Source organism: Oncorhynchus keta, chromosome 20, assembly GCF_023373465.1.
Source record: "Oncorhynchus keta strain PuntledgeMale-10-30-2019 chromosome 20, Oket_V2, whole genome shotgun sequence".
Classification (NCBI taxonomy): domain Eukaryota; kingdom Metazoa; phylum Chordata; class Actinopteri; order Salmoniformes; family Salmonidae; genus Oncorhynchus; species Oncorhynchus keta.
The window spans coordinates 40825012-40838586 of NC_068440.1; the positions used below are offsets into that span (position 1 = coordinate 40825012).

Here is a 13575-nt window from a genome sequence, read left to right on the forward strand (position 1 = left end):
TGAGAATATAGTGAATATTGAACCATCAATTAGAGGAAATTAATACCTGGGTATGTCATCAAGTGCAGGAATGATATTCCATGTCAGAGCATTTATTGTGGCCAACATAGTGAATTAGCTGCTGGGGCCGTAATGTTCAGTGTGGTGCTAATAAGCTTTGTCCTCTAAAGTTATTATACATATATTATAAATAATCCTCCACTCTTCTCACACAACCTGTTCTCTCCCTCTCTCTCTCTCTCTCTCTCTCTCTCTCTCTCTCTCTCTCTCTCTCTCTCTCTTCCTCGCTCTCTCCTTCTCTTTCTCTCTCTCTCTCCCTCTCTTTGTTTCTCTCTCTCTCTCTCTCTCTCTCTCTCTCTCTCTCTCTCTCTCTCTCTCTCTCTCTCTCTCTCTCTTTTCTCTCTCTTCCTCGCTCTCTCTCTCTCTCTCTCTCTCTCTTTCTCTCCCTTCCTCGCTCTCTCTCTCTCTCTCTCTCTCTCTCTCTCTCTCTCTCTTTCTTTCTCTCTCTCTCCTCTCTCCCTCTCTCTGTCTTTGTTTCTCTCTCTTCCTACCTTTCTCTCTCTCTCTCTCTCTCTCTCTCTCTCTCTCTCTCTCTCTCTCTCCCCTATCTCTTTCACTTTCTCTCTCTTCCTCTCTCTCTCTATCTTTCTACTCCATCCTACTGTTTTTCAGGTGGGATTACGTGTCAGAGTCGACATTCACAACATGCAAATCGGTTGCCTAGCAGCCTCCTCTACCTGGCAGTTGATTGGCTGACGTGTCTGTGACTCAGGAGGAAACAGGAAGTGTTGTTTTTGACAGTGGGGGATACCAGGGACACGTTGAGTTTATATCTCTCTCTAGTGGTCACAAGAGGAACTGACTGACAACACAGTGACCTCTGCTACTGCAGCAAAGTTCTCTATTTCCCGAGGATGGATTAACAAGTGGGCATCCCTTAAACGTCCCTTAAACGTCCCTTAAACGTCCCATAAACGTCCCTTAAACGTTGAAGCATCCCTTTAATGTTAAATTATGTCATTAAGAGAATGATTTCATTTGAGGTTGAACTCCGTTCATTTTGATGCTCTATGTTTACTCTACTGTATCCATAATATTTATGTATATACTCTACTGTATCCATCATATTTATGTATATACTCTACTGTATCCATAATATTTATGTATATACTCTACTGTATCCATATATTTATATGTATATACTCTACTGTATCCATAATATTTATGTATATACTCTACTGTTTCCATAATATTTATGTATATACTCTACTGTATCCAGAAAGTACATACTGAAAATATATATTTATATGTATATACTGTACTCTACTGTATCTATAATATATATTTATATGTATATACTGTACTCTACTGTATCCAGAAAGTACATACTGTACTCTACTGTATCCAGAATATATATTTATATGTATATAGTGTACTCTACTGTATCCATAATACACTGCTCAAAAATATAAAGGGAACACTAAAATAATACATCCTAGATCTGAATGAATGAAATATTCTTATTAATTACTTTTTTCTTTACATAGTTGAATGTGCTGACAACAAAATCACACAAAAATTATCGATGGAAATCTCATTTTTCAACCCATGGAGGTCTGGATTTGGAGTCACACTCAAAATTAAAGTGGAAAACCACACTACAGGCTGATTCAACTTTGATGTAATGTCCTTAAAACAAGTCAAAATGAGGCTCAGTAGTGTGCGTGGCCTCCACGTGCCTGTATGACCTCCCTACAATGCCTGGGCATGCTCCTGGAGAGGTGGCGGATGGTCTCCTGAGGGATCTCCTCCCAGACCTGGACTAAAGCATCCGCCAACTCCTGGACAGTCTGTGGTGCAACGTGGCGTTGGTGGATGGAGCGAGACATGATGTCCCAGATGTGCTCAGTTGGATTCAGGTCTGGGGAACGGGCGGGCCAGTCCATAGCATCAATGCCTTCCTCTTGCAGGAACTGCTGACACGCTCCAGCCACATGAAGTCTAGCATTGTCTTGCATTAGGAGGAACCCAGGGCCAACTGCACCAGCATATGGTCTCACAAGGGGTCTGAGGATCTCATCTCGGTACCTAATGACAGTCAGGCTACCTCTGGCGAACACATGGAGGGCTGTGCGGCCCCCCAAAGAAATGCCACCCCACACCATGACTGACCCACTGCCAAACCTGTCATGCTGGAGGATGTTGCAGGCAGTAGAATGTTCTCCACGGCGTCTCCATACTCTGTCACGTCTGTCACATGTGCTCAGTGTGAACCTGCTTTCATCTAAAGAGCACAGGGCGCCAGTGGTGAATTTGCCAATCTTGGTGTTCTCTGGCAAATGCCAAACGTCCTGCACAGTGTTGGGCTGTAAGCACAACCCCCACCTGTGGACGTCGGGCCCTCATACCACCCTCATACCACCCTCATGGAGTCTGTTTCTGACCGTTTGAGCAGACACATGCACATTTGTGGCCTGCTGGAGGTCATTTTGCAGGGCTCTGGCAGTGCTCCTCCTGCTCCTCCTTGCACAAAGGAGGAGGTAGTGGTCCTGCTGCTGAGTTGTTGCCCTCCTACGGCCTCCTCCATGTCTCCTGATGTACTGGCCTGTCTCCTAGTAGCGCCTCCATGCTCTGGACACTACACTGACAGACACAGCAAACCTTCTTGCCACAGCTCACATTGATGTTCCATCCTGGATGAGCTGCACTACCTGAGCCACTTGTGTGGGTTATAGACTCCGTCTCATGCTACCACTAGAGTGAAAGCACCGCCAGCATTCAAAAGTGACCAAAACATCAGCCAGGAAGCAATGGAACTGAGAAGTGGTCTGTGGTCACCACCTGCAGAATCACTCCTTTATTGGGGGTGTCTTGCTAATTGCCTATAATTTCCACCTGATGTCTATTCCATTTGCACAACAGCATGTGAAATTTATTGTCAATCAGTGTTGCTTCCTAAGTGGACAGTTTGATTTCACAGAAGTGTGATTGACTTGGAGTTACATTGTGTTAAGTGTTCCCTTTATTTTTTTGAGCAGTGTATATATATATACATACTCTGCTCTACTGTATCCAGAATATATATACAGTTGAAGTCAGAACATTACATACACCTTACACAGAACCCAAACCGGCTGCGCTCGTGCACCATCGTGCGCCATCGTGAATAAATGTATTTTGTCCCCAAACGCGATCACGACATGCATGTTAAAATATCAAAACAAACTCTGAACCAATGACATTCATTTGGAAACAGGTCGAAAAGCATTAAGCATTTATGGCAATTTAGCTAGTTAGCTTGCTGTTGCTAGATAATCTGTCTTGGCATATGAACATTGAGTTGTTATTTTACCTGAAATGCACAAGGTCCTCTACTCCGAAAATTAATCCACACATAAAACGGTCAACCGAATCATTTCTAGTCATCTCTACTCATTCCAAGCTTTTACATCTTTGAACTTATATGGTGATTGTCATCTACACTTTCAAAGTATTACCACGACAACCGGCAAAACATTTCGTCTTTCAATCCCCCACGTGCGTATAACAAATGAGGAGATGGCACGTGGGTACCTGCTTCTATAAACCAATGAGTAGATGGCACGTGGGTACCTGCTTCTATAAACCAATGAGTAGATGGCACGTGGGTACCTGCTTCTATAAACCAATGAGGAGATGGGAGAGGCAGGACTTGCAGTGCAATCTGCGTCACAAATAGAACGGACTTATATTTTAGCGCTTGGCATCGCAGACCCTCGTTGGCGCGCGCGAGCAGTGTGGGGGCAAAAATTGAATAAATAGATTTCTAAATTTATTTTGCGACTCTCACGAATGCCATGTGTCTGGTCTGGTCAGCATGTTAGACAAAAACATTTAAGCTCAGTGTTTCACAATTCCTGACTTTTATTCCTAGTTAAAATTCCCTGTTTTAGGTCAGTGAGGATCACCACTTTATTTTAAGAATGTGAAATGTCAGAGTAATAGTAGAGAGAATTATTTATTTCAGCTTTAATTTATTTCATCACATTCCCAGTGGGTCAGAAGTTTACATACACTCAATTAGAATTTGGTAGCATTGCCTTTAAATTGCTTAATTTGGGTCAAACGTTTTGGGTAGCCTTCCACAAAATTCCCACAGTGGGCCAAAATTGGGTGAATTTTGCCGCATTCCTCCTGACAGAGCTGGTGTAACTGAGTCAGGTTTGTAGGCCTCCTTGCTCGCACAGGCCTTTTCAGTTCTGCCCACAAATGTTCTATAGGATTGAGGTCAGGGCTTTGTGATGGCCATTCCAATACGTTGACTTTGTTGTCCTTAAGCCATTTTGCCACAACTCTGGAAGTATGCTTGGTGTCATTGTCCATTTGGAAGACACATTTGCGACCAAGCTTTAACTTCCTGATTGATGTCTTGAGATGTTGCTTCAATATATCCACATCATTTTCCTTCCTAATGTAACCATCTATTTTGTGCACCAGTCCCTCCTGCAGCGAAGCACCCCCACAACATGATGCTGCCACCACCGTGCTTCATGGTTGTGATGGTGTTCTTCGGCTTGCAAGCCTCCCCCTTTTTCCTCCAAACATAACCATGGTTATTATGGCCAAACAGTTCTATTTTTGTTTCATCAGACCAGAGTACATTACTTCAAAAAGTACGATCTTTGTCCTCAGGTGCAGTTGCAAACCGTAGTCTGGCTTTTTATGGCAGTTTTGGAGCAGTGGCTTCTTCCTTGCTGAGCGGCCTTTCAGGTTATGTCGAGATAGGACTAATTTTACGGTGGATATAGATATTTTTGTACCTGTTTCCTTGAGCATCTTCACAAGGTCCTTTGCTGTTGTTCTGGGATTGATTTGCACTTTTCCCACCAAAGCACTTTCATCTCTAGGAGATAGAACGCGACTCCTTCCTGAGTGGTATGACGGCTGCGTGGTCCCATGGTGTTTATACTTGCGTACTATTGTTTGTACAGATGAACGTGGTACCTTCAGACGTTTGAAAATTGCTCCCAAGGATGAACCAGACTGTTGGAGGTCTACAAAGTCTTGGCGGATTTCTTTAGATTTTTCCAATGATGTCAAGCAAAGATGCACTGAGTTTGAAGGTAGGCCTTGAAATACATCCACAGGTACACCTCCAATTGACTCAAACAATGTCAATTAGCCTATCAGAAGCTTCTAAAGCCATGACATCAGTTTCTGGAGTTTTCCAAGCTGCTTAAAGGTTAGCTCAGTGTATGTAAACTTCTGACCCACTGGAATTGTGATACAGTGAAATAATCTGTCTGTAAACAATTGTTGGAAAAATTACTTGTGTCATCCACAAAGTAGATGTCCTAACCGACTTGTCAAAACTATAGTTTGTTAATTAACAAGAAATGTGTGGAGTGGTTGAAAAACAAGTTTTTAATGACTCCAACCTAACTGTATGTAAACTTCCGACATCAACTGTAAACTGTACTCTACGGTATCCAGGATATGTAAACTGTACTCTACGGTATCCAGGATATGTAAACTGTGCTCTACTGTATCCAGGATATGTAAACTGTACTCTACTGTATCCAGGATATGTAAACTGTACTCTACTGTATCCAGGATATGTAAACTGTACTCTACGGTATCCAGGATATGTAACCTGGACTCTACTGTATCCAGGATATGTAAACTGTACTCTACTGTATCCAGGATATGTAACCTGGACTCTACTGTATCCAGGATATGTAAACTGTACTCTACTGTATCCAGGATATGTAAACTGTACTCTACTGTATCCAGGATATGTAAACTGTACTCTACTGTATCCAGGATATGTAAACTGTACTCTACTGTATCCAGGATATGTAAACTGTACTCTACTGTATCCAGGATATGTAAACTGGACTCTACTGTATCCAGGATATGTAAACTGTACTCTACGGTATCCAGGATATGTAAACTGTACTCTACGGTATCCAGGATATGTAAACTGTACTCTACTGTATCCAGGATATGTAAACTGTACTCTACGGTATCCAGGATATGTAAACTGTACTCTACTGTATCCAGGATATGTAAACTGTACTCTACTGTATCCAGGATATGTAAACTGTACTCTACTGTATCCAGGATATGTCAACTGTACTCTACTGTATCCAGGATATGTAAACTGTACTCTACTGTATCCAGGATATGTAAACTGTACTCTACGGTATCCAGGATATGTAAACTGTACTCTACGGTATCCAGGATATGTAACCTGGACTCTACTGTATCCAGGATATGTAACCTGGACTCTACTGTATCCAGGATATGTAAACTGTACTCTACTGTATCCAGGATATGTAAACTGTACTCTACTGTATCCAGGATATGTAAACTGTACTCTACTGTATCCAGGATATGTAAACTGTACTCTACGGTATCCAGGATATGTAAACTGTACTCTACTGTATCCAGGATATGTAAACTGTACTCTACTGTATCCAGGATATGCAAACTGTACTCTACGGTATCCAGGACATGTAAACTGTACTCTACAGTATCCAGGATATGTAAACTGTACTCTACGGTATCCAGGATATGTAAACTGTACTCTACTGTATCCAGGATATGTAAACTGTACTCTACGGTATCCAGGATATGTAAACTGTACTCTACTGTATCCAGGATATGTAAACTGTACTCTACTGTATCCAGGATATGTAAACTGTACTCTACTGTATCCAGGATATGTCAACTGTACTCTACTGTATCCAGGATATGTCAACTGTACTCTACTGTATCCAGGATATGTAAACTGTACTCTACGGTATCCAGGATATGTAAACTGTACTCTACGGTATCCAGGATATGTAACCTGGACTCTACTGTATCCAGGATATGTAACCTGGACTCTACTGTATCCAGGATATGTAAACTGTACTCTACTGTATCCAGGATATGTAAACTGTACTCTACTGTATCCAGGATATGTAAACTGTACTCTACTGTATCCAGGATATGTAAACTGTACTCTACGGTATCCAGGATATGTAAACTGTACTCTACTGTATCCAGGATATGTAAACTGTACTCTACTGTATCCAGGATATGCAAACTGTACTCTACGGTATCCAGGACATGTAAACTGTACTCTACAGTATCCAGGATATGTAAACTGTACTCTACGGTATCCAGAATATATATACTGTGTGTAGACGATGTGGTAATTCCGCTGAGATTCTGATTCTAATTCTAATTCAGCTGTTGTGTGAATGTTAATCGTTACTTGGCTTTGTTTTCTTAGAGATCACATACACAGGGCATTCGGAACGTGTTCCAACCCCTTTTCTCTTTCCACATTATGTTACGTTGCAACCTTATTCCTAAATGGATTGAATTACCCCACAATGATGAAGCAAAAACAGGTTTTCATACATGTTTACAAATGCATTGGGGGAAAAAAATAGTTATCACATTTACATAAGTATTCATACCCTTTACTCAATATATATATATATATGTTTTCTTCTTTTTGGGGAGGATATTGCGGAAAGAATGTTTACTCAGTACTTTGTTGAAGCACCTTTGGCAGTGATTACAGCCTTGAGTCTTCTTGGGTATGACGTTACTTGGCACACCTGTATTTGGGGAGTTTCTCCCATTCTTCTCTGTAGATCCTCTCAAGCTCTGTCAGGTTGGATGGGGGGGGGGAGCGTCGCTGCACAGCTATTTTCAGGTCTCTCCAGAGATATTATATGGGGATCGAGTTTGGGCTTTCGCAGGGCACGGGTACGGGTAACAGTGTGTGTGTGTCCATAAGTCTACCCGTGTTCCCGCCAAGGCCTGGTTACCATGGGAACGGCATGGAGGATGACATCACTGTGTTACTGTGACATCATCACCAGACAGTGACTCATATTCTTTGGGGTCGTGACAGTGTGTGTGTGTGTGTGTGTGTGTGTGTGTGTGTGTGTGTGTGTGTGTGTGTGTGTGTGTGTGTGTGTGTGTGTGTGTGTGTGTGTGTGTGTGTGTGTGCGTGTGCGTGTGCGTGTGCGTTTGCGTTTCCGTTTGCACTAGTGTCCTTGCACTGCGATGCAAAAATGAAATCCACCAACCGAAATAATTTCAACATCAAAGTGTTTTTATTCTATGTAACAAAAAATAAGAAAAATTGTTCTTAGTTCTAAGAAAAGCCAAACTGAAAAACGTAAACTGAACAAAATTCATAAACGAGGCACACATTCACATCATGTCAAGGCAGAATAATCTTGCATTGGACAACAAGGGGTTCCCCTGACACAGATTAGAATATATTTAAATTCATAAATATAATTATGCAGATTCTTAGTAATATTAAGGGGTTGGTTTCATTCTATCCTTTATGTTTCCAGTATCATCGTGTGTTATTTCTGACTAGGCTGGTCCTCCATCTAATCAACATTCCACTGAGAAGTGGTATATTTTAACGGTCCACCGTATTAAACCTGATTCAAACAAACACATGAGTATCGTGTATTGTATTGATTTCAAGTGAAAAACCTTTTCATAACATTTGAATAAGACTCGTTTTCCAGGGACCAACGAGGCCAACTAACTATGTCCAAGGAAGCAAGCTTAAACAAATCCTAAACCCGCATTTAGATTACCCCTGGGGTAGCAATACAATTAAATATCAACAATTATATGAAACCACAGTAACATTCAACAGATAGCTGCAATGGGAATACAGATAATAACCAAATCAAACCTCAGCAACATTCAATGGATAGCTGCAGACAAGAAGCAACATGAACTGAAATATAATTTCCTATATGGGTCTCTCTATGGGTCTCTCTATGGGTCTCTCTGTGGATCTCTCTATGGGTCTCTCTGTGGATCTCTCTATGGGTCTCTCTATGGGGTCTCTCTGTGGATCTCTCTATGGGTCTCTCTGTGGATCTCTCTATGGGTCTCTCTATGGGTCTCTCTATGGGTCTCTCTGTGGATCTCTCTATGGGTCTCTCTATGGGGCTCTCTATGGATCTCCCTATGGGTCACGGGTCTCTCTATGGGTCTCACTATGGATCTCCCTATGGGTCACGGGTCTCTCTATGGGTCTCTCTATGGGTCTCTCTATGGGTCACGGTTCTCTCTATGGGTCTCCCTATGAGACTCTCTATGGGTCTCTCTATGGATCTGTCTATGGGTCTCTCTATGGGTCTCTTTATGGATCTCTCTATAGGTCTCCCTATGGGTCTCTCTATGGGCCTCCCTATGGGTCTCTCTATGGGTCTCCATATGGGTCTCTCTATGGGTCTCTCTATGGGTCAGGAAAGTACACAGGGAACGTAGAATGTCCATATGGACTGCTGAGGCATCTCTGTTACACACAAACACACACACACACACACACACAGGCAGGAAGGAACACACAGACACACACAGGCAGGAAGGAACACACACACACACACAAAATGCATGTGAATGCTCTCACAAAAGCCAAAAGCTCATAACTATAAATGTGCACACGAATACATTCACACGCACACACACACTCACACACACACATTTAGAAACACACACACACACACACACATTCTCTGGTTATACCCAAACCACTGTTGCTGTGTTGTCATGTGAAAGAAGCTGTAGGTTTTAGTGTTACATTGTCACATTATTACATACGTTTATATTCATACATACGGTTTTTGTCATAATCATTTCATCGTAGTTTCACAATTCACAGAAAAAAGGCTAGAGCTTGTCTCTCTTTAAAGGGAGGGAACATTCTGATTGGCTTAAGGACGAGGGAGAAACGCCATTGGCTAGAGAAGTTCCATCGCTTCGCCTCCTCTATCTACAGGACACTAAGATTTCCGGTGTCTTGCCATTGACTAGAGACATAGACCCCCCCCCACACACACCCACACACACACACACACACACACACACACACACACACACACACACACACACACACACACACACACACACACACACACACACACACACACACACACACACACACACACACACACAACTTACTCTTTTCTCGATTGAGTTCAAAAATCTCCCTCTCCTCAACCACCTGTTACATCCCTCTGTCTGCCTGACATTTGAAGAGCAGGAGGATGAGGAGGATGAAGAAAAGGAGAGGAAATGAGGAGGATGGCTTTTTGAGAAATATGGAGGCTTTGCTCTTTAGCGGATCAACCAGCAGCCTGCAATTATCATTGAGCATCATGAAACAACGGCACCACGGCTCTGTTGGTAGATGTCGAAATGTGTCTTCTTTTCCCCGTGACATTTGAAGATTCATAGCTCTCTGGCAGATGAGTATTAAAGCTGCCCGTTACAATACAATTAAAACACATAACGACATTGAGTGAAGTCAGTTGATTGATAAATGTTTGGACAGGACTGCTCTTTAAAAAGGTAAGATCGCCATCACTATCATCAACATCACTATCAACACCATCACTATCAACACCATCACTATCAACACCATCACTATCAACACCATCACTATCATCACCATCACTATCATCAACATCACTATCATCAACATCACTATCAACACCATCACTATCAACACCATCACTATCATCAACATCACTATCATCAACATCACTATCAACACCATCACTATCAACACCATCACTATCAACACCATCACTATCACCACCATCACTATCATCACCATCACTATCATCACCATCACTATCATCAACATCACTATCATCACCATCACTATCATCAACATCACTATCATCAACATCACTATCATCACCATCACTATCATCAACATCACTATCATCACCATCACTATCATCAACATCACTATCATCACCATCACTATCATCAACATCACTATCATCAACATCACTATCAACACCATCACTATCATCACCATCACTATCATCAACATCACTATCAACACCATCACTATCATCACCATCACTATCATCAACATCACTATCAACACCATCACTATCAACACCATCACTATCAACACCATCACTATCAACACCATCACTATCATCACCATCACTATCATCAACATCACTATCATCAACATCACTATCAACACCATCACTATCATCACCATCACTATCATCAACATCACTATCAACACCATCACTATCAACACCATCACTATCAACACCATCACTATCAACACCATCACTATCAACACCATCACTATCATCACCATCACTATCAACACCATCACTATCAACACCATCACTATCAACACCATCACTATCATCACCATCACTATCATCAACATCACTATCATCAACATCACTATCAACACCATCACTATCAACACCATCACTATCAACACCATCACTATCAACACCATCACTATCATCACCATCACTATCATCACCATCACTATCATGAACATCACTATCAACACCATCACTATCATCAACATCACTATCATCAACATCACTATCAACACCATCACTATCAACACCATCACTATCAACACCATCACTATCATCACCATCACTATCAACACCATCACTATCAACACCATCACTATCATCACCATCACTATCATCAACATCACTATCATCAACATCACTATCAACACCATCACTATCATCAACATCACTATCAACACCATCACTATCATCAACATCACTATCAACACCATCACTATCATCAACATCACTATCAACACCATCACTATCAACACCATCACTATCAACACCATCACTATCAACACCATCACTATCATCACCATCACTATCATCACCATCACTATCAACACCATCACTATCATCAACATCACTATCAACACCATCACTATCAACACCATCACTATCAACACCATCACTATCATCACCATCACTATCATCACCATCACTATCAACACCATCACTATCAACACCATCACTATCAACACCATCACTATCATCAACATCACTATCAACACCATCACTATCAACACCATCACTATCAACACCATCACTATCAACACCATCACTATCATCACCATCACTATCATCAACATCACTATCATCAACATCACTATCAACACCATCACTATCAACACCATCACTATCATCAACATCACTATCATCAACATCACTATCAACACCATCACTATCAACACCATCACTATCAACACCATCACTATCAACACCATCACTATCATCACCATCACTATCATCACCATCACTATCAACACACTATCATCACCATCACTATCAACACCATCACTATCATCAACATCACTATCATCAACATCACTATCATCAACATCACTATCAACACCATCACTATCATCAACATCACTATCAACACCATCACTATCATCAACATCACTATCAACACCATCACTATCAACACCATCACTATCATCACCATCACTATCATCAACATCACTATCATCAACATCACTATCAACACCATCACTATCATCAACATCACTATCAACACCATCACTATCATCAACATCACTATCAACACCATCACTATCATCACCATCACTATCATCACCATCACTATCAACACCATCACTATCATCAACATCACTATCAACAACATCACTATCAACACCATCACTATCAACACCATCACTATCAACACCATCACTATCATCACCATCACTATCATCACCATCACTATCAACACCATCACCATCACTATCCCCATCACTATCAACACCATCACCATCACCATCACCATCACTATCATCATCATCACTATCAACACCATCACCATCACAATCATGATCATCACTATCATCACCATCACTATCAACACCATCACTATCATCACCATCACTATCACCATCACTATCATCACCATCACCATCACGATCATGACATCACTATAATCACCATCACTATCATCACCATCACTATCATCACCATCACTATCATCACCATCACTATCAACACCATCGCTATCACCATCACTATCATGACCAACACAATCATTACCATCACAATCATGACCATCACAATCATGACATCACTATAATCACCATCACTATCATCACCATCATCACCATCACCATCACCACCACTATCATCACCATCACCATCACCATCACTATCATCACTGTCACTATCATCACCATCACCATCACCATCACTATCATCACTGTCACTATCATCACCATCACTATCAACACCATCACCATCACTATCATCACCATCACTATCATCACTATGACTATCATCACCATCACTATCACCATCAACATCATCACCATCACTATCACCATCACCATCGCTATCACCATCACTATCATGACCAACACAATCATGACCATCACAATCATGACATCACTATAATCACCATCACTATCATCACCATCATCACTATCATCACCATCACTATCATCACGATCATCACCATCACCATCACCACCACTATCATCACCATCACCATCACTATCATCACTGTCACTATCATCACCATCACTATCAACACCATCACCATCACTATCATCACTGTCACTATCATCACCATCACTATCATCACTATCACCATCATCACCATTACCATCACTATCATCACCATCATCACCATCACCATCACCACCACTATCATCACCATCACCATCACTATCATCACTGTCACTATCATCACCATCACCATCACCATCACTATCATCAC

The 13575-nt window shown here is 41.5% G+C and overlaps 1 protein-coding gene across 2 annotated transcripts; it reads right to left on the reverse strand.

The window, feature by feature from the left end:
- Nucleotides 1–9849: 9849 nt before the first annotated feature.
- On the reverse strand, nt 9850–13296 carry LOC127910017 (uncharacterized). 2 transcript variants are annotated; one of them, XM_052472882.1, is made up of 2 exons: nt 12479–13296; nt 9850–12137 (listed from the first exon to the last, which is right to left on the reverse strand). In XM_052472882.1, the coding sequence occupies exons 1-2, from the start codon at nt 12772–12774 to the stop codon at nt 10364–10366; spliced, it is 2070 nt and encodes a 689-aa protein (XP_052328842.1). In that variant the 5' UTR covers nt 12775–13296; the 3' UTR covers nt 9850–10363. The 2 variants fall into 2 exon arrangements, with proteins under 2 accessions (XP_052328842.1, XP_052328843.1); XM_052472883.1 differs by lacking the exon at nt 12479–13296 and adding an exon at nt 12329–12467.
- Between the last annotated feature and the right edge of the window lie 279 nt (nt 13297–13575).